Source organism: Rosa rugosa, chromosome 3 (assembly GCF_958449725.1).
Source record: "Rosa rugosa chromosome 3, drRosRugo1.1, whole genome shotgun sequence".
Classification (NCBI taxonomy): Eukaryota; Viridiplantae; Streptophyta; class Magnoliopsida; order Rosales; family Rosaceae; genus Rosa; species Rosa rugosa.
Window position 1 is genome coordinate 9,762,594 of NC_084822.1, and position 22,961 is coordinate 9,785,554.

The following is a 22,961-nucleotide window of genomic DNA, read 5'->3' on the forward strand; positions in this document are numbered from 1 at the left end:
AGATGTACTTCACACGTATCAACTCGTCAATCTTCAATTCTTGAATATGCTTGACTCCTAATTGAACTCGTAGGTCTTTCAAACATGAGAATGATATGGATGATGTATGAATGAATCCTTGACTCACTAATTCACTTAGACATGGAACAAATGAATTAATGATCAAGATTCAGCTTTGCCTTTTGAAACAAATGAACTTTTTTGTCTTGCAAAGCGTAACCCCTGAAACCTAACGCAAAACCTATATATATATATATATCAAGAGCCGACTCCCCCTAAAACAATTAGAGTGTGATAAAGACTAATTAAAGTAGATTGATGTCTAATAGGAATCTAATTTTCTAAAAGATAACAAAACGATTTTTATCCTAGATAAAACAGATACATGCTTTAATCAGTAAACGACTAAATCAGTGACTTAAAAACTTGATGACTTTCCTTAAACACATGACACATAGACAACGTACACAGAGGGAAAACTAAACAGACGACCTCAGGATTGAAGCATAACTAACAATCCTGGAACTCAACCATGCACAATGTAATGAATGAACCTTACCAAAAACTTCCATACGAGTCAGTAGGATCTTGTCTTGCGTTACATGCCTTGAACTTTAATTCCAATTATTTAGATCATTCTTTTCACACACTCTCTTAAGCTAGAACTCTCTAGTTTTGTATAAAGGGAATGCCAACATACAAGTTCCTATACCAACACTAACCCATTACCAAATTCACAGTAATCAATCACAATAGCAACAACAATCTCATTTCACCAAAGCTAGCAAGAATCTAGCTCATCTTGTACTAACCAAATCATGAATAGTCTTCGAAAAGCAGCCTTCACTTCTATGACACATAAGTGAAAGAATGCAGCCAATGAGAGAAAATCCTCCCTGTAGGTATAATGTTTACACTTGATGTGTTGGCATCCCTATACAAAGCACTAAAGAAGCCTACAAAGTTCATCAAAACTGATCTCGGAGAATTTCAGGTAATTGCATCTCATGCATAAGCACGGGATTGCAACATGTGTTGCAAAGCTAGGTCAAATTATCTTAATAACATTTATAAATATTGTTTAAGGTGGTTAAAATCAATTAATTATCTCTCCAAGTCTCCCAAAAATTAATTGTACGTTGTTTAACAAAGAAATAAAAATTTTAATTAAAGAAAGCTTTCTAAATCAATTACAAAGTAAGAAAGAGATAAGCTGTATCTGAATAAGAAGGAAAGAAACATATTCGGAAAATAGAAAAAATAAAAAATTGTTAGGCTTGATTGAACTGGCTTAAAGGATCGGGGCGAGCTTCATTTACATAGCCCATACCCTATTCTATTAGAGTAAAGATCGGGCCAACCCACCCTAATGCAAGGGCCGGGCCGAGCGGGCTTTAAATGAACTTAGGGCCATCCTTCTTCTTGTAATAGTTCTTTTAAAGTTTTTGTGGCTTGCCCAAAAAAAAAAAAGAAAAAAAAAAAAAAAGGGAAGCTAAAGGACTCATATTTCACAGTTATCCACTTAAGTGGTATGGGCCGGGTTGAGTAAAATTACCCGTATCCATACAGTTTCAGTTCCCAAATTCCGTGTCTCAGCTTTTATCCGTAAAATCTAAAGCCCTAAACCCCAGGATCATCGGAGGGAGCCCCACATTTCTGATACTCCTCCTTCTCAGCCTTCCAGCTTCAAGCGGCCCCAACAACAACAGAAGACAGCTATCTCTCCTACATTTCCAATACCAGGTATTAGTCCATCCTCACTCTCACTCTCACTCATTCTGATATCTTCAAACCCATTTCATTCATGTTTTTCCTTTTGAATTAGCGCTCTGACTATTGGGTATTGATTGGGGCTGACTAGAAATTCAGATTGGGGCTTTGATTGCTTTCTGTTCTATTATTCCTTCTCCTTTTGCTTTCATAACAGAATCAATTGCTGCTTTATTTGCTTTTTGTGTGCTCAACTTGGAGTATTCATGGATTATATCAGTTTTTCTAACAACAAGTTTGAGTATTCAGCTGGTTTGTATTGCTAATTGCATGATGCCAAGTTGTTACTCTCATTGATTTTTGTTCCGAATTCTGTCATTTAGTTCATTCATATCTTTCTAACAGCCCAGCTCATTTTGGAATCCTCAGATGAACACTGGCCTTGACCATTGAGATTTCTCTAAGACCTTCATGTATGTTCAGGTACAAAGTTTACGTTATCTCTGTTCTTCTTTACCTTTACAGTTTGTTTGGTTACTGAGAGTTTCTTGAAAATGGATGGCGTTGATCTAGGAATTCAAGAAATTTCATATTTTGGTGTAATTTTTTCTAATTTCAACAACACATAAAAGCGTGGAGCTTTTTCTTTTGGTAATTGGAGGTATTATATGCAGAGTTTGCGATGTTCAGATTGTATGATTCAAATGTTTGAAATGATTGTTTTCGAGCATTAATAATCACAATCAGGGTATGCCTATTTAAATAAAGATGAGATTTTGTATTTAAAACAACTGTTGAAGTTCCAATAGATCAATATCCTTTGCATATTTGATCTTTCTACGTGAAACATCAATTTCCCATGGAGAATAGCTTGTTTTGGATTTGTGCTTAACTTGTAAATTCAAATGAAGTTGATTGAATTTTATCAGAAGGTTTGCTGACATACTCTTATTGGTTTCTAATCATATTGCACATATGTGTCTTGAGATAATAAATTTGTTATTGGTCTAGTTTTCTTTCTTCTGAGATTATTCACTGCCTGGCTGATGGTTTGTAGTGTTTCTTTCCAGTTTGTTGCCCACCTGCAAAGGTAGGCGTGCTTGCAAAAGTTTCCCCTCACTGCGAGTCTGTTACCAATTCTTCTCATCAGCTACTAATTCATTGCCTTCTGTATCGGATGGCTTTGGAACTGAGAAAAAAAGAACTGATTTCGGTCTTCTATTTCAATCCTGCACAAAACTTCACCATGCGAAGTGTCTCCATGCTTTTCTTGTGGTGTCAGGAAAAGCTCAAGATATTATTTTTTCCTCCAGGCTAGTCAATCGGTATGCCTACCTTGGTGATGTTTCATTCTCACGCCGCACTTTTGATTCAATGCCTAGAAAGGATGTCTATACCTGGAATTCAATGGTGTCTGCATATGTTCGCAGTGGACGTTTCCGAGAAGCTGTAGACTGTTTCTCTGATTTTTTGTTGACCCCTGGTCTGCGACCTGATTTCTACACTTTTCCTCCTGTCTTGAAAGCGTGTGGGAATCTAAATGTTGGGAAGAAGATACACTGTTGGCTTATAAAGCTGGGTTTGGAATGGGATGTCTTTGTGGCTGCTTCCTTGATCCATATGTATTCACGGTTTGGATTTATTAGCGTTGCTCATAAATTGTTTGATGAGATGCCATTCCGGGATATGGGTTGTTGGAATGCAATGATTTCTGGGTTTTGTCAGAATGGGAATGCAGCAGATGCATTAGATGTCTTGATTGAAATGAGATCGGAGGGTGTAAAGATGGATCCTGTAACTGTTGCAAGTCTACTGACTGCTTGTGCACAATCAGATGATTCCTTAAGTGGAATGCTGATTCATTTGTATGTCATAAAGCATGGACTAGAGTTTGATCTGTTCGTATGCAATGCCTTGATTAACATGTATGCTAAATTTGGTTGCTTGGGACAAGCACACAGGGTTTTTTATGAAATGCATGTAAGAGATTTGGTGTCATGGAACTCAATAATTACTGCAAATGAGCAGAATGATGAGCCGATGACTGCACTTGGATTCTTGAACAGGATGCAACTATCTGGAGTTAAGCCTGATTGGTTAACACTAGTGAGTTTGGCTTCCATTATAGCTCAATTAAATGATGCTGAAATGAGTAGGTCTGTTCATGGATTCATTTTGAGGAGAGATTGGTTCAAGGAAGATGTTGTTATTGGAAATGCAGTTGTGGACATGTATGCAAAGTTGGGTGCTATAGATTCCGCACGTACTGTTTTTGAAGGACTTCCTGTCAAGGATGTGGTTTCATGGAATACTTTGATCACAGGTTACACTCAAAATGGTCTTGCAAGTGAGGCGAATGAAGTGTACTGTATGATGCAAGAGTGCAAAGAAATAATTCCAAACCAAGGAAGTTGGGTTAGCATTCTACCAGCATATACCCATTTAGGGGCCTTGCAACAAGGGATGAGAATTCATGGGCGGGTGATCAAGAACTGTCTCTACTTGGATGTATTTGTGGGTACCTGCTTGATTGACATGTATGGAAAATGTGGGAGACTAGATGATGCATTATCATTATTCTACCAAGTGCCCAGAATGAGTTCAGTCACTTGGAATGCCATGATTTCCTGTCTTGGAGTTCATGGGCATGGTGGGAAAGCTGTGAAGCTATTCAAAGATATGATAGATGAGGGGGTCAAGCCAGATCATGTAACCTTTGTATCTCTAATGGCAGCTTGTAGTCATTCAGGTTTGGTCAATGAGGGTGAATTGTACTTTCATATAATGCAGAAAGAGTATGGAATCAAGCCTGGTTTAAAGCACTACGGCTGCATGGTAGATTTACTTGGCAGAGCTGGGCATTTAGACAAGGCATATAGTTTTATTAAGACTATGCCTGTACAGCCTGATGCTTCTGTTTGGGGGGCACTACTTGGTGCTTGTAGAATACATGGGAATGCTGAATTGGGGAAAATTGCTTCAGAAGGCTTGTTTGAAGTTGATTCGGAGAATGTGGGCTACTATGTTTTGTTGTCAAATATATACGCAACAACTGGGAAATGGGAAGGTGTGGATAAAGTGAGATCTATGGCTAGAAACCGCAGACTGAGGAAGACTCCCGGGTGGAGCTCAATAGAAGTTAACAATAAAGTTGATGTGTTTTATACTGGAAACCAAACGCATCCATTATGCGAACAGATATACCAGAAGTTGAGGGAACTAACTGAGAAAATGAAGAGCCTTGGTTATGTTCCGGACTTCAGCTTTGTGTTGCAGGACGTCGAGGATGACGAGAAAGAGCATATCCTCATGAGTCATAGTGAGAGATTGGCGATTGCTTTTGGAATCATTAGCACGCCTCCTAAAACTCCCATTCGGATCTTCAAGAACCTGAGGGTTTGCGGTGATTGCCACAATGTGACGAAACTCATATCAGTAATTACGGAGAGGGAGATCATTGTGAGGGATTCAAACCGTTTCCACCATTTCAAGGATGGAACTTGCTCTTGTGGGGATTATTGGTGAAAATGAGAATCAAATAGAACAGTTGTGGCATGGTCAAATATACAGAGGTTTGGACCAAAAAAGAAAATGTACAAGAGGCTCCAACTGCAACCAATTGATGCTTAGATGTGAAGGGAAGCCAGCAACAAGCAGCATTAGCTGTTGATGATTTGGCTTCTACCTCAATTGTGACTCATTCGCAATTGCCAGCTTGTTTCCAGTCACATTGCTTCACTTTGACATCATGAGAAAAGGAAAAGAGAACCAGAATCCTACTAGTTTTTGTTTTACAGATAGTTTACTAGAATAAAATAATTCTGCTCTGAGGTGGCAACCAACTAACCTATTATCTATAACAACGTTTCCCCCCAAATCCACTCCCCCTAATATTACTAGGAAATCGACGAAGCTGCGTACAATAGTGGCGAGTTCATGGCAAACCCTCACGCACCACCGCCTCGACCTCTCTACAAGCAGAACTCCTGGTCGCCGGACATACTCCGTGAGGAGACATGGCAGCGTCAGAAGAGCAATTGGGGTACGCGGAGTCTCAACCGCAGCAAAAGCGTTTCAGACGATGACTTGGAGGAACTAAAAGCCTGCATTGAGCTGGGGTTCGGGTTTGATTCGCCAGAAATCGACCCCAAACTCTGCCGCACCTTACCTGCATTGGAGTCTTACCATGCTTTAAACAAGCAGCGGTTTGGTAAAAGCGTATCAACAGGTTGGTTAACAAGATTGATTTATTTTTTTGTTTCCTGGATCCGAACTCTCAAGGGTCTTTGATTCATTGATTTATTTGTGTTTGTTTTCAGGAGGGGATGATGCGGAGGTGGTGAAGATGAGGTTAAAGCAGTGGGCGCAATTGGTTGCCTGTGCGGTTCGGGAATCATCTTCTTCCGGGAGATAACAACTCAGTATTTGATCTTCTGTTACTAATTTCAGATTAATTATGACGAATTGTAAGCTTTTATTGTTCTCATTGTAAAGGAAAGAGAAACTGTAACGCTGATTTATATTTGGTAGAAATTACCATGCACCAGAAAGACTATACTTTTAGCTCCAACATTGCTTTTGCAAGCAAACACTTGTATTTGTTGATCAATGGAACGCAGAATTTTTTGATCAAACTTCAAGTCTAAGACTAGTTCATTATGATCATTGTAGAAAAGCATGACAACGGCATTAACCAAAACCAAGCGGCACGTCTGGGTCCTCCTCAATACTACCAACTACCAAGACTAGTTCTTTGTTACTGTTTGACAATTACATGTTAAAACACGGAGATGACGCCCCTAATTGATCAATGGAACGCAGAATTTGTTGATCAAATTTCAAGTCTAAGACCAAGAGGCACGTCTGGGTCCTCCTCAACGGCATTAACCGAAACCAAGGGGCACGTCTGGGTTCTCCTCAATACTACCAAGACTAGTTCTTTGTTTCTGTTTGGGTCTTTTATGCCCCGTTTGTAACCAAAAAAGAAAAGAAAAATGATTTCTACTATATAAAATGTGTGGCACGGATTCAAGGCAGCTGCTATACCGTCACCCTCGAGAAGAATATGTTCCACGTCAAATTTGTTCATGTCTCATGGTTTTCTTTAGAAGCATATGTTGCATAATTGTTTTTTTTTTTTTTTTTTTTTTTTTTGTGAATTATGTGTTTGTACGTAGAAAAAGGAGCAGCTATAAAATGCGCTCATCAATTTGAATAAACCCACCTTATAGTTTTGAAGTGTTTTAATCTCAATTCTTTAAATTAAGGGGAAATGCCCAAATACTCTAATTTTAGGGAAATTAGTCCCCTTCCCCCATCAAACTTATGGATTTCTCCATTACCCATAAGATAATTGATTTTGTTCCCTAATACCAAATTAAGTGTTTTTTTTAAGACTATTTTGCCCTCTACCCCTTTGTCACATAGAGAGAGAAGAGACTTCTCTAGAGCATATGATAATATAAAAGCTATTAACCCTAATCTCATTATCTAACCTAACCTATGGTCATGAACACTGCTAGCCATTTTACTGAAGCTTGGCATGATATGATTGAGGTCAGTGCACTGTGCATTATTTGGAGTCTAGAATCTATAATTGAAGTAATGGACAGAAGCCCAAACTGTTTGAAGCCCAGAAAGCCCATAAGCTTGAATATGGCCCAGGATTTCTGAGTCGAAGATTTACATAAAAGAAAGAAAGTACGTCGTCTGCAAATGGACGAGGAGAAGCTTCAGAAATTCGTGGAAGCCTACTTGAAGAAGAATGGGCTCAAGTTAACGGAGTACGCTCTCCAAGAAGAACTTCAGCAATCTCTTCCTCCCCCGTCTCTCAATTCGACCCTGACGTCGTCAGGCAAATCCTCGCCTTCTCCGAGTCAGTCGCTTGTAAAACAAAACAAATCCAAAATAAACTAGAAAACCTAAAATAAAAAGAATGTAAAACTAACCTAAAAATATTAAATCACGAATCGGATAATTAAGACGTTACATTTTGGCCTAAATCTGATAGGGCTCACTAAAGTGAGTCTTGAAGATCTCGTCGTTCCCATTCTGGAAAGGTATCATGCGTTTCAAACGGACATTCTGGCCAAAAGTTAGTCAAATCTGATTCAAAATCAAAACCTGACTTTTCGCACGAGAAACCCGAAAAGTCCAAAACCAAATCTTCTTGAATATTCCAGCGGCTAGTAACCTGATTACGCGTGAGTTACCTATTTTCCAATCACGCTTCTTGATTCTACACCGCTTCTTTACTTTTATGGTTTTTTGGCTAAACTGGGTCCATTCTCGTCCTACATCAATCATCTCTCTCTCTCTCCCGCATTCACATGCTTCCTTCATGCTTAGGGTAATTGCGTTTCATCTTTGACAGAATTTTATAGACTAGTTATGCGTGACACATTTTCGGGGTTCAGTGCAGTTGTTTGGTAAGCGTCTTGTATATGAATTCCAGTTTAGGAGCTGGGATTTTGTTTCTGTACCAAATTTCACCCCGGAGCACGCACTTTTGGTGCGTATCTGGAACACTTCACTTTGCTGGATCAGTTAGTTGTAGGTTTCCCTCTTCTTATAACTACAACATTGTCATCAATTAGATTTGGAAGTTGAATCCTTATCGGACATGTATCGAAAGATATGGGCTTAGCTTGAGGTTGGTTGATGAGAATCACGAGATGAAGCGTATTTTAGTATTTTGTGTTTTTTTTTTTCTTCTTTTTCTTTCTTTCTTTCTTTTGAGAAGAGTTTTGTGGTTATATATATTGTGTTGATACAGTGGAATGCATCATATTCATTCAAAAAAAAAAAAAAAAAGCATTTCAATAGAAGTCTAAAGTTGTTTCCCGAGGCAGGGACAATGATCCTCTGCGGAGCAACTTACCTAGCCACTTAAACTTTTAACTAGATAATGACACATGAATATAATGAATCTAATGATCTAAAATAAACTTTAGACTTCTATTGAAATGCTTTTTTTTTTTTGAATGAATATCATGTCGATATATTGATAACTCAAGCCGTGGAGACTACATATTTATGGGCAGTAATAAATTGGAAGTTGTTTCCCGAGGCAGGGACAGTGATCCTCTGCGGAGCAACTTACCTAGCCACTTAAACTTTTAACTAGATAATGACACGTGAATATAATGAATCTAATGATCTAAAATAAACTTTAGACTTCTATTGAAATGCTTTGCCAAAAGGGAAAAACATCATTGAATTCATTGTTTGACAGAACAAGAATCTCGAGCATCACACAATTCGCCAACGACCTTGGTAGTATCCCCTGCAATTTGTTATCACTAACATCAAACATCGTCAGATTTCTCGTGTATGTTTGCGGGAGATGGCCTTCTAAAGAGTTCTTTCCAAGGTCTAAAACCCTGAGCAAGTGTAGGGAGGAGAAAGAAAGAAACACAAACACACTTTTCTTTTTCATTAGGCAAAACAAATAAGCTCAATTTCTCCGAGTCCTCTTCTCACTTTTCTTTTTCATTAGTCTGGTCAGTATCCCCACAATCTCAAGGAAATACTCACGCTTCCTTGTGACGAGGACGACTGCAAGAACCCCTCCAACTAGCAACCACTATGCCAAAAAAGCTATCAGACAACAGAGTTCAGACGACAGAATAGTCATTTTCTGTCGTCTGAGTGTTTCAGACTAAACTCAGACGACACATAAATTAAATGTGTTGTCTGAATACAATGAGAAACCATGCTTGTTTCATTTTGAAGATATGGTCAGACTCAGACGACACTTAAATGTCGTCTGAAAACATGAAAATTTTCTTAGCAGAAAGTTTAGATTTCCCTCCAACAAGTTGAATCTTTTCCCTCCCAAATGCCCAAACCCTATCGGTGACTAACTAATGGGGTGATATTCAGACAACACAGTTAAGAAATTGTGTTGTCTGAATAAGGTGAGTCTGACTTTTTTATGTTTTAGGTCTCTTTTGGCATATCAAAAACCCTTCGTGATTTTTCATTCCCACAAACTCTGTCTAAAACTCTCTCTCCTTCAGCAAAACCCCCTCTTCCTCTCCATCTCTCTCATTTCCTTCCCCAAAACCCCACAACCTCCCAAGTCCCAACAGACCACCGCAATCACTCTCAATCAAAAACCAACATGCCCCAAACTCGCCTCTTCCTCTTCCTCTTCCGGCTCAACCCTGGTTCAGATCCAATCCCCAGAAGGCTGCTTTTCCCAAAGACAATGGTTTTTTTTTTTAATTTGGGCGTTTAGGGTTCTTCTGATTTTGGGGTTTGTTTGGTTTTTTACATTTTTCTCATGATTTTTCTTACTGCAGATTGAAATTGATGAAATCTCTCTCGCAAAGGCTATGCTTCGAGGCGTGGCCGGAGGAAGTGCGACCTGGCGTAGACTCGTGGGGCGAAGGGAAGGCAAAGTGGTGAGGACTCTTTGGGCGAGGACTACTTATACAGGCTGGGCAAAGAGGCCGATAACAAGAACATCGCCGTAGGATACCGAGGCGACGTCGTCGATGATCTTTTCGTCGGCAAATCCCTCAATCGAGACTCCGATATCGTCTTTGATTATCGATAGAAGGTCACCAGGTCCTTCCAGTACCTGCAAGGCGATTATTACATTGCGCCTCTCTTCATGGTATAATGGACTTCGATAACCTTCTCGACTTCGAGAACGACGACCCACTCCTCAGCCCTCTGCTAAAAATTGGTGGGTCTTCTCTTTTGTTCGATTTGGTAGTTAGGTTTTCTTGCTTTCTCACTTTACTTTCTTGAATCATTTAAATGTTTTGTATGAATTTTGCTCTCTTAGAACTTAAAATTTCATTCTTTCTTTTTTGTTTCAAATTGTCATAAATTGTTGGACTTGGAGTGAAAAAGTGAGAGCCCAACACTTGAACATGATCTGTTTCCATTTAAAATCATAGCAGATCTTGCTTTTGCATATACGTTAATGTGAAATTGACACTACAGGAATGCTAATATGCTAATTGTACAAACTGGCTAAGCATGATTAACGCGATGGGAGGTCTCCAACTTAAACTAACAGAGGCTTAAGACTACACTATCTAATTCTACTGATTGCTCCTATAGTTGACTTTGACTTGTCCACTTTTGATGCATTTCTATAGCATAGTCTGACAGAAAGCTTCATCACTAGCTAGCTTCATTTTCTTCCCCAATTACACACTTTACATATTTTTTGGTCTATTCATTCCTGCAGCTGCGGTTTGAAGTGGCTCACAGGTTTTGGTGTCCTTAGTAATTTACCCTGGACACCCCAAGATATATATATTTTGTCTAATCTACTGCAACTGCAATTTTTTGTTGTTATAGCTTTTGTCAACTGAGTTCTAATTTTGTTTTCAATTTTATTTTGGAGTGGTTAGTGGCATTAGACCAATGGTTAATACTAAACCAAATAGATTATGGATTTCAATTTGATTTGTTTCGATTCACTACACCAAAAAGTTAATCACACAACACTAATCACACAACGAAACGAAAATCATCTGTTGTGTGTTTTAGTAAGCTCTATTGTACAACGGTATTAGTGATATTTTGTTGTGTGAATGTCAACAAACTGATAACTTTTTTATCAGAACTAGATTGCACAATGGAATTAACCATTGTCCGTCGTCTGAGTCTTAAAAAATTTAGCGGCAGATTTCCCCCCACTTTAGAGTCTTGGTTGGCTCTTGAAACACTGAAATTTGGGTTACTAGGTACAACGGGTTTCACTATTTCCGTTGTGTGATTGAAAAACTAAGCACCAAATTACGTTTGAGGAAGCTTGAATGTCTTCCCCTAGATAGGCCTAGTGTAAGCTGCTGTAATTGTACAACAGATTTAAGATTTTCTGTTGTATGAACTTGGACTAGGCGGCAACATTTTGAGCCAAAATGTTATACGCGGCATATTTCCCTCCATGTTTTGACATTTTGATTTTGTATTAGTGTGCTCCTACAATAGTATGTTACACAATCGTTGTGGGAGTGACTTAGAGAATTTATTGAGGGTTAATTGTGTCCCAAAACCTAGCCATATCTCGACCTAATTGTAAAGTGGATAAAAAAGAAAACAAAACCTCTCTCTTGCCCCTCTCGAACCTATCGACCCGTCTCGACCCTCGATCATCTTGTTCGCCACTTTCCCTTCCCCTTCTTATCCAAAATGCAAATCCTGTGCCCTCCTCACTTGTAATCCAAATCCCTAGATCCAAACTACTAATTCAAACCCGCAATTTCCCCCATTTCCCACTCAATTTTTCGAAATCCATACCGAAGTTTTCCTCAATTGAAAAAATGGGATTCGAATTGAACGCTTTAGGGTTTCGAGTAATCGAGCAGCAGTGCGATGAGCAACAACACGGAAAGTGCAAATTCTGAGCCTCTTGAGCGTGACGACGGCGCTGAGGTGGTTACCTCAATTCCCGATTCTTCTGGCATTGAGGATGCGGTGCCGCAGCTGCTGCACGTCGTCGTTTCAGAACCATCGAAGAGCAAGACGAGAATGAATCTGACGACGATGAGGATATCCCCAATAAGTTCAGTCGGTTTCTTCACGTTACAAACCCTCAAGCTCGCCGCAATTCCTTCACCTTCTTCTTCTTTACGCTCCGTTTTCAAACCATTATCCAAAACCTTCCTCTACTGCCATAGCCACACACCAAGACCTCAAGTTCCTCTCTTCTTCGTCAAGGGCTTTTTAGCCTCAGCCGTACAATCCACTGTCGCTACAGCACCAAAAGCAACAAGCCCAGATGAGAAAGGTTCTCTCTTTTCATAAACTCGTTGGGTTTTTGAATAAAGTAGAGTTCTTTAGATTATGTTTAGTTAAAATTTTTGTTTTTTTTTTTTTTTTTTTTTTTTTTTTTGCGATTGTAGGTGTGAAACCACAGTGGAAAGTGATAGATTTCAAGGGGCATGGATAAGGGAGAACAAGGATGCTGTTGCTTGGGTAAATGCTTTATCATTCTGCATATGGTTTACTGAGATCCCATTCTTCTGGTTTATTGAGATATGGTCATAGGCTGAATTGGATATGCTTCTGGTACTGTGAATTGAGATATGCTTATAATTTTTGTTTTCTTTTTATAGTATTGTAGCCTAGTTTCATCGGATTTGGGTGATATCTGGTATGAGTCTGGATTTGATCGGTCATGAATTTAGGTTTCTTTTTGGTTGTCCTTTTGTTCTGCATCTTAGAAAGTCAAATCTGCAATTAATTCATAGGTTTTAGTGTAGGACCAACTCTGCAGTCTTTCTTTGTAGTGAAACTTGAATGGCTGGGAACCCATTAGCAAGTAGCAAGGCTTCGTTTTTCTTGTATTTCTAGTTGATGATGCCATTTTTGCTCTTTGAAAGCTATCATTATTGAAAAGATATGAACACAATTAGTATTGCAATCAAAGGATGAGCTGCATTAAATCTTAGTAACAAAAAATAGAGAAAAAGTATGGCATGCATGCTTATATTTAGATATGTTCCCTTGATATAGATATATTCCTAGGACTGCAGATGTAGGAGTGCTGCAGTACATGAAGAAATTAAAATTACTGCAAACACATAAGTAGGAGATCTTCCAATTAAAATTCCTCATGCAGGATTGTGTGCAGTAGGAGATCTTCCAAAAGTTTGTTGCCAAATTGAATGAGCACTATGAGAATGTTCTGATTGAAATGTGTTATAGCTTAAAATCAAATATCTAAGGAACAAGTGAGGGTGAAAGTGTTAGTAATTACTTTTCGTTATTTTAAAATCGATGCTGACTATAAGTTTAATAGTTTGCATAAGTGCCTTAAGTATGTAATAATAGATTCATATACTGATGGTGACATGGTGCAGCTCTTTCCGGTCATCTTTTAGTGGTTATTATAATATTTGATGGATATTGATCAATAACACATCAATGTATTTGCAAATCTGTATCTTCCTTTACAATTCAAGGTCAAGGTGAAATTATTTTTTTCTTTTGAAGAATTTGTTGTTCCTCTGGTATTTATGTTACTTATACATAAGAAATCAGGTGGTTAAACTTTTACCTGCTTAAAAATACAGGAGCACTACTTTTGGCCTTCAGACAGCATTGCTCTGGAGAAATTTGAGATAAAGTGGCCTGAAGTAACAAACCAAGTGGGGGAACAGATCACCTCGAGTACTATTTTGGTAATGTTTAGCACCAACTCCAAATGATCTGTTGCTCGTACTGATATTCATCTTTGAGCAGATAATCCGCTTGTCCCTAGCATCGGCCATTTGTACTTGGCAGTTAATGCTAAACACGATGAACTGGCTTCTGAGGGGACAATGCAATTCGCCAAGTGAGTTTTACAGAGTCTGCTCACATAGTGCAAGCATCATGGTCATCATATGTAATTTTTCTTGGATTGCACTTTAATAAAATAAAGATAGAGGTTAGTGGAAGTAGTATGCTCTAGCCTAGTCAACAAAGTAAACCTTCATGCTATTAAAAGTAATAAAACGTGCACTTTTTAAAAAAAAAAATTGGTGATTAGTAAGAGATAATGGTCACTGGAAGAAATATTTACCAGATTTTCTCAATATCTTTATAGTTTTGTAATGCTCTGAGCATAGTATGGTGTTCAGTGTTCCTTTTAATATAATATCTGGTGCAAACAAATTGCAGTGCCAACAAGTGCTTAAAGAGCTAGAAGCATCGGTCAATCTTGCTAGGGGTTTCTATATAGTCATAATTGCATTTACTTTTGGTTGGTATATATTTGTTGGATTTGATCATCTGCTACAAGCTTGGCCAAGTGGTTGAGACTTGCTGTGAATAAATGGGACAACATCATTGCTGGTAATAAGGTGGAAGTCTGGGGCACAAGTTCTTGTTGTCGTGGACTAGTGAGCTCACTCTCTCTTTTGAAGGCGAGGTTTATGTGTTTTTTGCTGTTATGCCCCAGAAGGTCACTCTCTGTTTCTTTCTTGCTTGTATATTATAAATTGTTTAATTCTAAAATGCTTGTATATTATGTACATAGTAAGGCATTATCCCTCTTGTTCATTGCATTTGTTAATTGTGTCAGGAACTATATGGTGGAATGTTGCATAAAGAGTCTTTGGGAGATCGAGCGTGGAGTACCAAGCATTAATGCAGCAAGCTATATTTTGTTTCATCGTGTAAAACTTAACCAGGAAACTTAAATGCTTTTTAGTCTATCCAATGTATGAATGCTTTAGCAATGTTCCTTAAATTCAATATTTGATGAATTGATGTATCCCAATGACTTTGGAACAAATGTTGATCATTTGATGGTTTGTATTCAATTTGTATTCCAATTGTTCACTATTAATTTATATCCATTCAAAATTTGGGTATTCACACAACGCAATTATATATATCATACAATGGATTTTAATAACTAACGTCATTTAGTTTTAATCTCATACAACAGAAAAGGCTAGAACTCAGTTGTCCCAGTTTAAATCACACAACAGAATAATTAAAAAAACGTTGTATGAGAATTTTAACCCACAACGGCATAAAAACAAGTTCTGTTGTGTGAATTGCTGCGCATGACTGCTGCACATGGTTGCGCCTGGCATCTGTCGAGTTCTGGGACAACGGTGCAAATGAATATATGTCGACTGATTGCATCTCACACAACGGTGAATTCACCGTCGTCTGAGTTTTCATCAGACAACATCGAGATAGACGACGGTGAGTCTCCAAATCACACAACGTTTTTTCGCCGTCGTGTGATGCAGTTTTTGGTGTAGTGTTTCCAGGTTTTGTTGATCTCCAGACTTCAACCCAAAAATTGTTGTAGTATCACAAAAAAAGAGTCCAGGTATACTCTTGATGCTCTTGTGTTTTTGATGCTCTTGTATTCCATTCCTTCTCAATTTAGCCCTCTGTGTTATACTTAGTTTGAGTCTTTAAATAAAAGTCCTCGTGTCTTATGTGAAAAAATTTAAGAACTTCTTGAGTGGCTTAATGTGTAGGTTATAGATTCAAAATGATGTCATCTCAAGTTATGGAACAAATGCAAAGCAATGTGGTTGTCAAAGAGCACTCAGAGGACCTACCTCTTACATCGTCATATGAATCTTCCATGGAAGCACTTTCCTCTCTCATTATAAGTAAAAAACGTGGAGACGGATCATCTGTTGGTGGTAAATATGAAAAATTGGAGAGGATGACGATGTATCTCAAGGTATGATGCTGACAAAATGATTAGCACAGCATGCTCTGAGTAGTTAGTTAACAATTTGATTTACTGTTCTGAGGTTGAAATGCTGGATGATTGTTCTTACAGATACTAGACTTGGAGAAAGACATAGGAGGACTCAGAATTATTCATGTAGCTGGAACCAAGGGACATGTGTTTCTTCTTACCATAAACTATATATGCTTGATAAATCAGACTTAGACTTTCAGAAACTTAGCACCGTTCTTTGAAATATATTATGATATCAAACCGTCATAATGCCATTTACTAATAAGGTCCTCAAACAAGGACATGTTTCTTACCTGTTAGATCAGATATGAACAGCCAACACACAGAGTCAGCAATGCATCTCCATATCTAATGCTATAGTTTGAAAACGTCCTTATTAGATGTGTGCATGTGTTTGTATTTTTAATGCAATTGAATTATGCAATTCTGTACATGTATAGTTGCTTTAAAAGGGTTCAAGGTGTCTGACATGATTAAAATGGAAAATGTTTTTGTAGTTTAGTACCTGCTTCTCTCTCTCTCACACACATTCTATTTTAGATTTGCGGATTTGCATATAAGGGTTCAACATGCACATTCTGTGAAGCTATTTTACGGCAGTGTGGTTTTCGGACAGGACTGTTCACTTCTCCTCACCTGATTGATGTGAGAGAAAGATTTCGTATAAATGGGTTAGTATTTTAACACACGACTCAGCTATATGGATTAGCTTTTGCTTGTAAACCACACACACACACACACAAATCTCAGTCTCTCTCTCTATTGCTATCTCTTTCTCTCAATAAGAATCGGTGTTCTAAACTAATAGGTGGTAGCAAGCCTCTAGTCCTTAGAGTTTCCCAAATTTGAAGAGTAAGAGCACCTAAATTTTCCATGAGTAGATAGTCTATTTGTACCTCATTTGTTTTGGCATAACCCCTTGTGGAAAAGAGTCTCATTAATTATTATACTGGAATTCCTTTTTTTATTGAATCTTTGAAATAGGTCCATCAAGTACATTAGAATTGAAGAGGAGATAAACTAGATGAAATGCAAACAAAAGTTCAAAAGCCTGTTTTCTTCCACCTCCTATTTTTGCAGAGACAACTATTATAAATTATTTCCAGCATGCAAGATTGTTGCATTGCTTTTGGTAGCCGGGTTTTGGTTTTGCGCTTTGTGGTATTTTTGTGTCTTTTCTTGAATATGATATCCTCAGCAAATATCTTTTCTAGCTTCAGTTTTTGTGCACACAGTTAGCTTTGTTAATTGAATATGTAAACAAGTATCAATCCTTGTTCTGAGCATGACGCAGCTGCAATGTGATATGTGGTTCTGTACTAAGTTTCGCTCTTGAAATATGTCATTTTGCTAAATTTCTGTGTTTGTGTTGTCTGCAGACTGCAAGAATTATATAGAACAATGGCAGTCTTCTCTTCAAAACTTTGATGCCTCAATTAGCTGATATCTCTGGAGGATTATCCGCTTCAAGAATCATAGCTGTTACATAATTGGCTAAATTAAAGCTTCTGCTACTTAGTCACTCTAGATTAGTATAGTTGCTCCAAATAGTAGTTTTTTTGCCTTATAAGTTTATTGAGCTGATGCTCATTAGGTTTATGTATGAAACAGTTATGGATGTATGTGTTGACTGTAATGACAGATTGAATAATATATGCCAATTGTGTAGTTTCCGGATTACATCCTAATAGGAATACAAATGTGACCTCTGAAATACCATGCAACCACTAAATCAAAGCCAAAATGTGTTGTTGGAGCTACGTAAGAACAACAGAATTCAGGAAAAATCTATTGTTATTTTCCCACTCAAACAACAGAAAATTGTGGCCTTACAATAAAAACAAAGTCAAAAATATATAAACTTTTGTTGACTCAAAACAAAAATAACAACATATAATTGTATCTTAAATGAATGTACAACAACAAATAATTGTCTTGTGTTGATAGTTTAAATAACAGTTAACTGTTATTAAAATACAAAACAAACATCAGTAAACTGTTATTATAAGTCATTACAAACAACAAATAACTATCGTCTGAATTTTAATCAGACAACAGACAACTTCAAAACCTTCTGTCGTCTTGGGTTTAATCAGACAACAGATGACTTGAAAAACTTCTGTCGTCTGATACCCCAAGAGACGGCACCGTACTAGACAACAGAAATTTTTTTCATCAGACGACAGATCTGCTCTGTCGTCTGATTGCTTTTTTGGCATAGTGTAACCCACACACAGATCCTGCCAGAACAAATATCCAATCCAATTCAGTTCCAAAATCAGAACCATTTTCTTCTTCTGTTGAAGGTAGCAATTGAGGAGCTTCATTGCCACATTTCTTTGGCAATGGATCTCCACACAACCCCAGGTTTCCTTCATATGAAGTACTCTCAAATGTAGCAAACTGGGTTCCACGAGGAATAGGACCACTGAGATTGTTATGAGAGACATCGAGTTTTGCAAGGAATGTAATCTGTGTCAGTTGTCGAGGGATCTTCCCTGAGAATTTGTTCTGTGAAAGGTCCAACGATTCAAGCAACTTTAATTTTCCCAAGGATGAGGGGATCAAACCAGTGAGAATGTTGTTGGACATATTGAGCAAACGAATCGAAGCCCCGTCAGGGCCCCAATGAATTCAGGAACCTTCCCTTCGAATCTGTTGCTTGAGATGTCAATGGCTGCAAAGTCCTCTGGAATCTTGGGATAGAATAAGTTCACACCTTTACTTGTGATTGTGAAGGAGAAATACTTACCGCCATATATATGAAGGATTAAAAAGAACATCTGAGGTTGTCTTCATGTATGAGAATTGATTCGAAGTGGTACCTTTGATTGCATTTCCAGAGAATATGTATTCAAATGGGAAGTTGCCTGAGAAATTATTGAAAGATAGATCAAGAATGCGCAATTGAAGGAAATGATCTAGATTCTTTTCAGGTTTCCTTATCACACCGTGGAACGCATTATGGCGCAGTGCCAAAAGTTTCAACTCCGGGAGAGTCCCCAACCAAAAGGGGAAAACATCATTGAATTCATTGTTTGACAATTGACAGAACAAGAAATTTGAGCATTACGCAATTCGCCAATGACCTTGGTAATGTCCCCTGCAATTTGTTATCACTAGCATCAAACATCGTCAGATTTCTGGTGTATGTTTGAGGGAGATGGCCTTCAAAAGAGTTGTTTCCAAGGTCTAAAACTCCCAGATTATCACTGAAGTTCCCAAGACACTGCGGAAGCATGCCACTCAACTTGTTATCTGACAAATCAAGGTAATTGAGAGATGTCAGATTGCAAATCAAAGGCAAAAGTTTTCCACTTAGCTTATTGTTTGAAATCAGATAGTACTCAATGGATGGTGAAGGTATCAGTGGTGATCCCTGAATCATGTTGGACGAGAGATCCAAGAGTTGTAGGCCGCTCCACGAAAGAACAACTGGAGGTTGGTCAAAGCCGGAAAGGAAGTAATTATGAGAAATGTTCATGACTGTCAAATTTTCTGTGCTTACGTTCCACATCCATTTCGGTACTTGACCATGCATTCCATTCTCAGCAAGATCGAGCCACCTCAAATTTTCTTGGTATCTTAGGAACCTTGGGAACTCTGTTATGTTGCAAGAACCCAATCCTAGAGTCATTAGGTTTGGAAAAGTTGCTGTTGCATTCAGAAACCTTGTCTCTTCGAACAATAATTCCAATTTATTTCCAGATAAATACAGTACGAGGAGATTTTGGAACTTTTGAAACATTTGGAAATTTACTTTGCCGCTCAAACTATTATTATTTAGATAAAGATACTCGAGATTCGTGAGATTGGATATGGACTCGGGAATGGAACTGTGCAAATTATTTGAAGAAAGATCTAGAGCAGTTAGTTTGCTAAGATTGCCTAGAGAAGATGGGATTGGCCCAGTTAATTGATTCATCGGAAGTGAAAGTGTTATGAGCTGGTTGAGATCTCCGATGGAAGACGGGATGTGACCATCGAAATCATTACCAGAAAGGTCTAACTCAGTGAGCTGGGTGAGGTTTCCTAGAGAAGATGGGATTGCACCAGTTAATTGATTTGATGCAAGCGAAAGTGTTGTGAGCTGGGTTAGATTTCCAAGAGAAGGCGGGATGTAACCACTGAAATGATTATTATCAAGTAACAGATATGACAGTTGGGTAAGGGTTTCCAAAGAAGCAGGGATTGAGCCAGTAAGTGTGTTATTTGAAAGGTCTAAATAAACCAGCCGCCTAAGATTACCGAGTGAAGACGGAAGCAAACCTGAAAAATTGCAACGACTAGCCACAAACTCATTCAGTGAATCAAGCTTTTCAATTGAAAAAGGGAAGTATCCTGAAAACCTTGTTCTAGAAACTCTCAATGACATGAGAGGACTTGTTTGTTCAAATGCCGGCAAAAAACCTGTGAGATCTGGATTTGATTCTATATTAAGAAATTTTAAACTCTGTCATTTAAAAAGGATTACCGGGAATTCGCCTAGCAGCTGACAATACTCTAGGAGGAGAGATGTCAAATTCCTAAAAGTCAATTCCCTCGTTTGGCATTATTAGATTAGAAATTTTAAATTTCTCGGTGGAAACAAATAAAGGAATTCATTATTTAAATTCCACACTTCAATTTCCACCAAAATAGGTGTCATTTACGAATTCCTTTGCAGTATTCAATTTTTATTTCCAAAACAAGGCTTTTTTCTATTTTATTTTTTTTATTTGTTTTAAACTTTATTAATTTATTACACATTTCAATTCCTAAATAGATACAACCAAACAATAGAAATTGCAATTAATGGAATTTTAGATTGATAGAGTTAAAGATTCCATCATTTATAAATTTCTACGGATTTTATAATTTTCTCATCCAAACGCACCCTTAAAGAAAACTCAACTATTTTGTTGACAGCTCGGGAATTTCCAATCCCCACCCTAATTCGAATCCAAGAGTCTTTTGGAAGACCCTCTTCAACATGGACTTGGTAACCGACTAATTAAGCCAACCCTATCTCACTGCAAACTTAACATAGGCCATCAATATATATAAGAGGGATGAATAGACCGAGAAATCATATTCCAGTATTTAATACTTCGTGCTTTTCAACAGAAAGAAAACCCTAATTACTGGTCCGATGACTCGGATCATATCATCACCAAAAAGACGACGTCAATCATCAGATTCAGACTTATTCATGGATAATGTTAATATTGACGATCTCCCTGAGGTTCTTTTGGTTGAAATTCTCTGTCGACTTCCTTGCAATAAGCTTGTTTTTCAATGCAAGTGTGTGTCCAAGCGTTGGTTGGGTCTCATATCGGCTCCATATTTTGTTGGCCGCTATCTATGCATCCAACGTGAATCGCAAAAGGCCAGCCCTCTAACTACTCTTGTTACATTTAATGGAGGCTCATATTCTCTCCTTACAACGTCTGACAATCCGGTCTTCCAATCAACAAGTTTCACTCTTAGTTTCCTCCCATGCTATCAACCCAAAGCATTAGGAGAACTAGCAAAATTTCGTCCGTGGAAATTTCTTAAAAAGGGTTGCGTAGTACCAATGTTTTCAAAGGCGATTTTGAGGCGAGCCCGGGGCGCGCTCCGGTGTGAGGCGACCGGAAAACGCCTCGCCGGTCTAAACTGAGGCTTGCTGCTGGAAAAGCCTCCGCCTAGGCGTCGGGGCGGCCATTTTTGCCGAAGGCGAGGTCTGATGCGGCGGGAGGCGGAAGGAAGAAGATGGAATAACGTGTATTTTTGTTTCTCCTTTCCTTCAGCCAAAATGACGTCATTTTATACAGGTCCCTTTTCTGAAAATTTCTTTGGGCCAATCCAATATAGGTAGGTAACATGCAAAAGATAATGGCCCATTTACATATTCAAAGCCAAAAGCCCAAAGAATTCAATAATCTGATAATATATTTATTAGTTTATATTTTTATGTATTTGAATATAATTTATAAATGTAATATATTAGAATAATATTTGCGGAAAAAGCGGTCGCCTCATCGCCTTGAGGCACTCGCCTCGCGAGGCACTAATAAGACGCCTTCGCCTTCGCTTTCGCATTTGAAAACATTGCGTAGTACCACCAGTTATTGTAAGGACGTACAAAGACTTGGTTTTGTGCTGTGCGACCAGGTACAATCAACGTGATTACTACCTCTGCAATCCATACACCAAGCAATGGACTCGTCTTCCTCCCACCCCTCAAGTACACTACCATGAGGTACCCCTGGCCTTTGTCTGTGACCCATACTATAAGTACGAAGGCGATCATTGTCGAAAACAAGAACAAATATTCAATAATAGTTCTGTCATGCTCAATGATGAGTATATGTGGAAGGTCGTGCGAGCAGTACCAAATTCATCAGATCCTAACTTCCATTTAGAGGTCTTCTCTTCTGAGACCCGTCAATGGAGAGAGTTAGTTGTTTCATGCTCGCGACCATTTTCGTCACTTGAAATATCTGTAGAATCTTCGCACTCCATTGCTTACAAGGGAATGTTGTATTGGTGGTGCCGTGACGGGTTTATATTCGAGTTAGATTTGTCCATGTCCACTACTAATACCAGTAGTACTGGCAGCGGTGATCATAATAATGTTGCTAAATGTCGATTCATTGAGCTGCCTGAGGATTTAAAAGTTCAGGGATTTCCCTATCTAGTGTTGAGCCAAGGGCGACTGCTGATGTACCTGTACCTGACGCAAGATGATGATGAGGATTCAATGAAAGTTTGGGAGCTGAAACAAGTGGTGACGGACAATAGTGGCCAAGGCAAATTCAAATGGTTAGTCGATAGAGTTTCCGTAACATCCAAAGATATTGAACTAACACGAGAAAAATACGGCCGGCCCAGTTTTGGAGTGGTAGCTTTCCACCAAAATAATGAGGATATTGTGTATTTATCAAATATTAACCAAGTTATCACTTGTAACCTCCTTGGAGGAAGGTTAGAAGCAGCTACAAAGATTCGATATTTGGGGATTTTAGAATTCACCTATCCGTTTGTGCTTCCATGGTGGCCTACACCAATTCCCTCCAGACCGTAGGCTGTAGATTAG

General features: G+C 38.4%; 5 protein-coding genes across 6 annotated transcripts; 3 read left to right on the top strand and 2 right to left on the bottom strand.

Moving 5' to 3' along the window:
* Window positions 1–1,623: 1,623 nt before the first annotated feature.
* On the top strand, window positions 1,624–6,344 carry LOC133738688 (pentatricopeptide repeat-containing protein At4g33990-like). 2 transcript variants are annotated; one of them, XM_062166270.1, is made up of 4 exons: window positions 1,624–1,743; window positions 2,116–2,193; window positions 2,781–5,938; window positions 6,030–6,344. In XM_062166270.1, the coding sequence occupies exons 2-3, from the start codon at window positions 2,186–2,188 to the stop codon at window positions 5,233–5,235; spliced, it is 2,463 nt and encodes an 820-aa protein (XP_062022254.1). In that variant the 5' UTR covers window positions 1,624–1,743; window positions 2,116–2,185; the 3' UTR covers window positions 5,236–5,938; window positions 6,030–6,344. The 2 variants fall into 2 exon arrangements, with proteins under 2 accessions (XP_062022254.1, XP_062022253.1); XM_062166269.1 differs by having other exon boundaries at window positions 2,140–2,193.
* Window positions 5,647–6,124, top strand: LOC133737171 (uncharacterized). Its single transcript, XM_062164780.1, has 2 exons — window positions 5,647–5,938; window positions 6,030–6,124. Exons 1-2 carry the CDS (start codon window positions 5,647–5,649, stop codon window positions 6,122–6,124), a joined length of 387 nt encoding a protein of 128 aa, XP_062020764.1.
* Window positions 6,345–15,690: 9,346 nt separating the features above from the next.
* LOC133736831 (folylpolyglutamate synthase-like) lies at window positions 15,691–16,190 on the top strand. The gene is made up of 2 exons (XM_062164425.1): window positions 15,691–15,877; window positions 15,980–16,190. Exons 1-2 carry the CDS (start codon window positions 15,698–15,700, stop codon window positions 16,091–16,093), a joined length of 294 nt encoding a protein of 97 aa, XP_062020409.1. The 5' UTR covers window positions 15,691–15,697; the 3' UTR covers window positions 16,094–16,190.
* Window positions 16,191–17,849: 1,659 nt separating this feature from the next.
* Window positions 17,850–18,493, bottom strand: LOC133737172 (receptor-like protein 9DC3). The gene is made up of 2 exons (XM_062164782.1): window positions 18,137–18,493; window positions 17,850–17,864 (listed from the first exon to the last, which is right to left on the bottom strand). The coding sequence occupies exons 1-2, from the start codon at window positions 18,491–18,493 to the stop codon at window positions 17,850–17,852; spliced, it is 372 nt and encodes a 123-aa protein (XP_062020766.1).
* A 439-nt stretch (window positions 18,494–18,932) lies between these two features.
* On the bottom strand, window positions 18,933–20,276 carry LOC133737173 (receptor-like protein 7). The gene has a single exon (XM_062164783.1). It carries the CDS (start codon window positions 20,274–20,276, stop codon window positions 18,933–18,935), a length of 1,344 nt encoding a protein of 447 aa, XP_062020767.1.
* Window positions 20,277–22,961: the final 2,685 nt, after the last annotated feature.

What these genes read in the sequence shown, in the direction of transcription:
- LOC133737171 (XM_062164780.1), top strand. Translation starts at nt 5,647, where the DNA reads ATGGCAAACCCTCACGCACCACCGCCTCGACCTCTCTACAAGCAGAAC. An exon ending in TGGTAAAAGCGTATCAACAG is followed by an intron (nt 5,939 to 6,029) that starts GTTGGTTAACAA and finishes GTTTGTTTTCAG; the next exon opens with GAGGGGATGATGCGGAGGTG.
- LOC133736831 (XM_062164425.1), top strand. Translation starts at nt 15,698, where the DNA reads ATGGAACAAATGCAAAGCAATGTGGTTGTCAAAGAGCACTCAGAGGAC. An exon ending in GGATGACGATGTATCTCAAG is followed by an intron (nt 15,878 to 15,979) that starts GTATGATGCTGA and finishes TTGTTCTTACAG; the next exon opens with ATACTAGACTTGGAGAAAGA.
- LOC133737172 (XM_062164782.1), bottom strand. Translation starts at nt 18,493, where the DNA reads ATGTCCAACAACATTCTCACTGGTTTGATCCCCTCATCCTTGGGAAAA.
- LOC133737173 (XM_062164783.1), bottom strand. Translation starts at nt 20,276, where the DNA reads ATGTCATTGAGAGTTTCTAGAACAAGGTTTTCAGGATACTTCCCTTTT.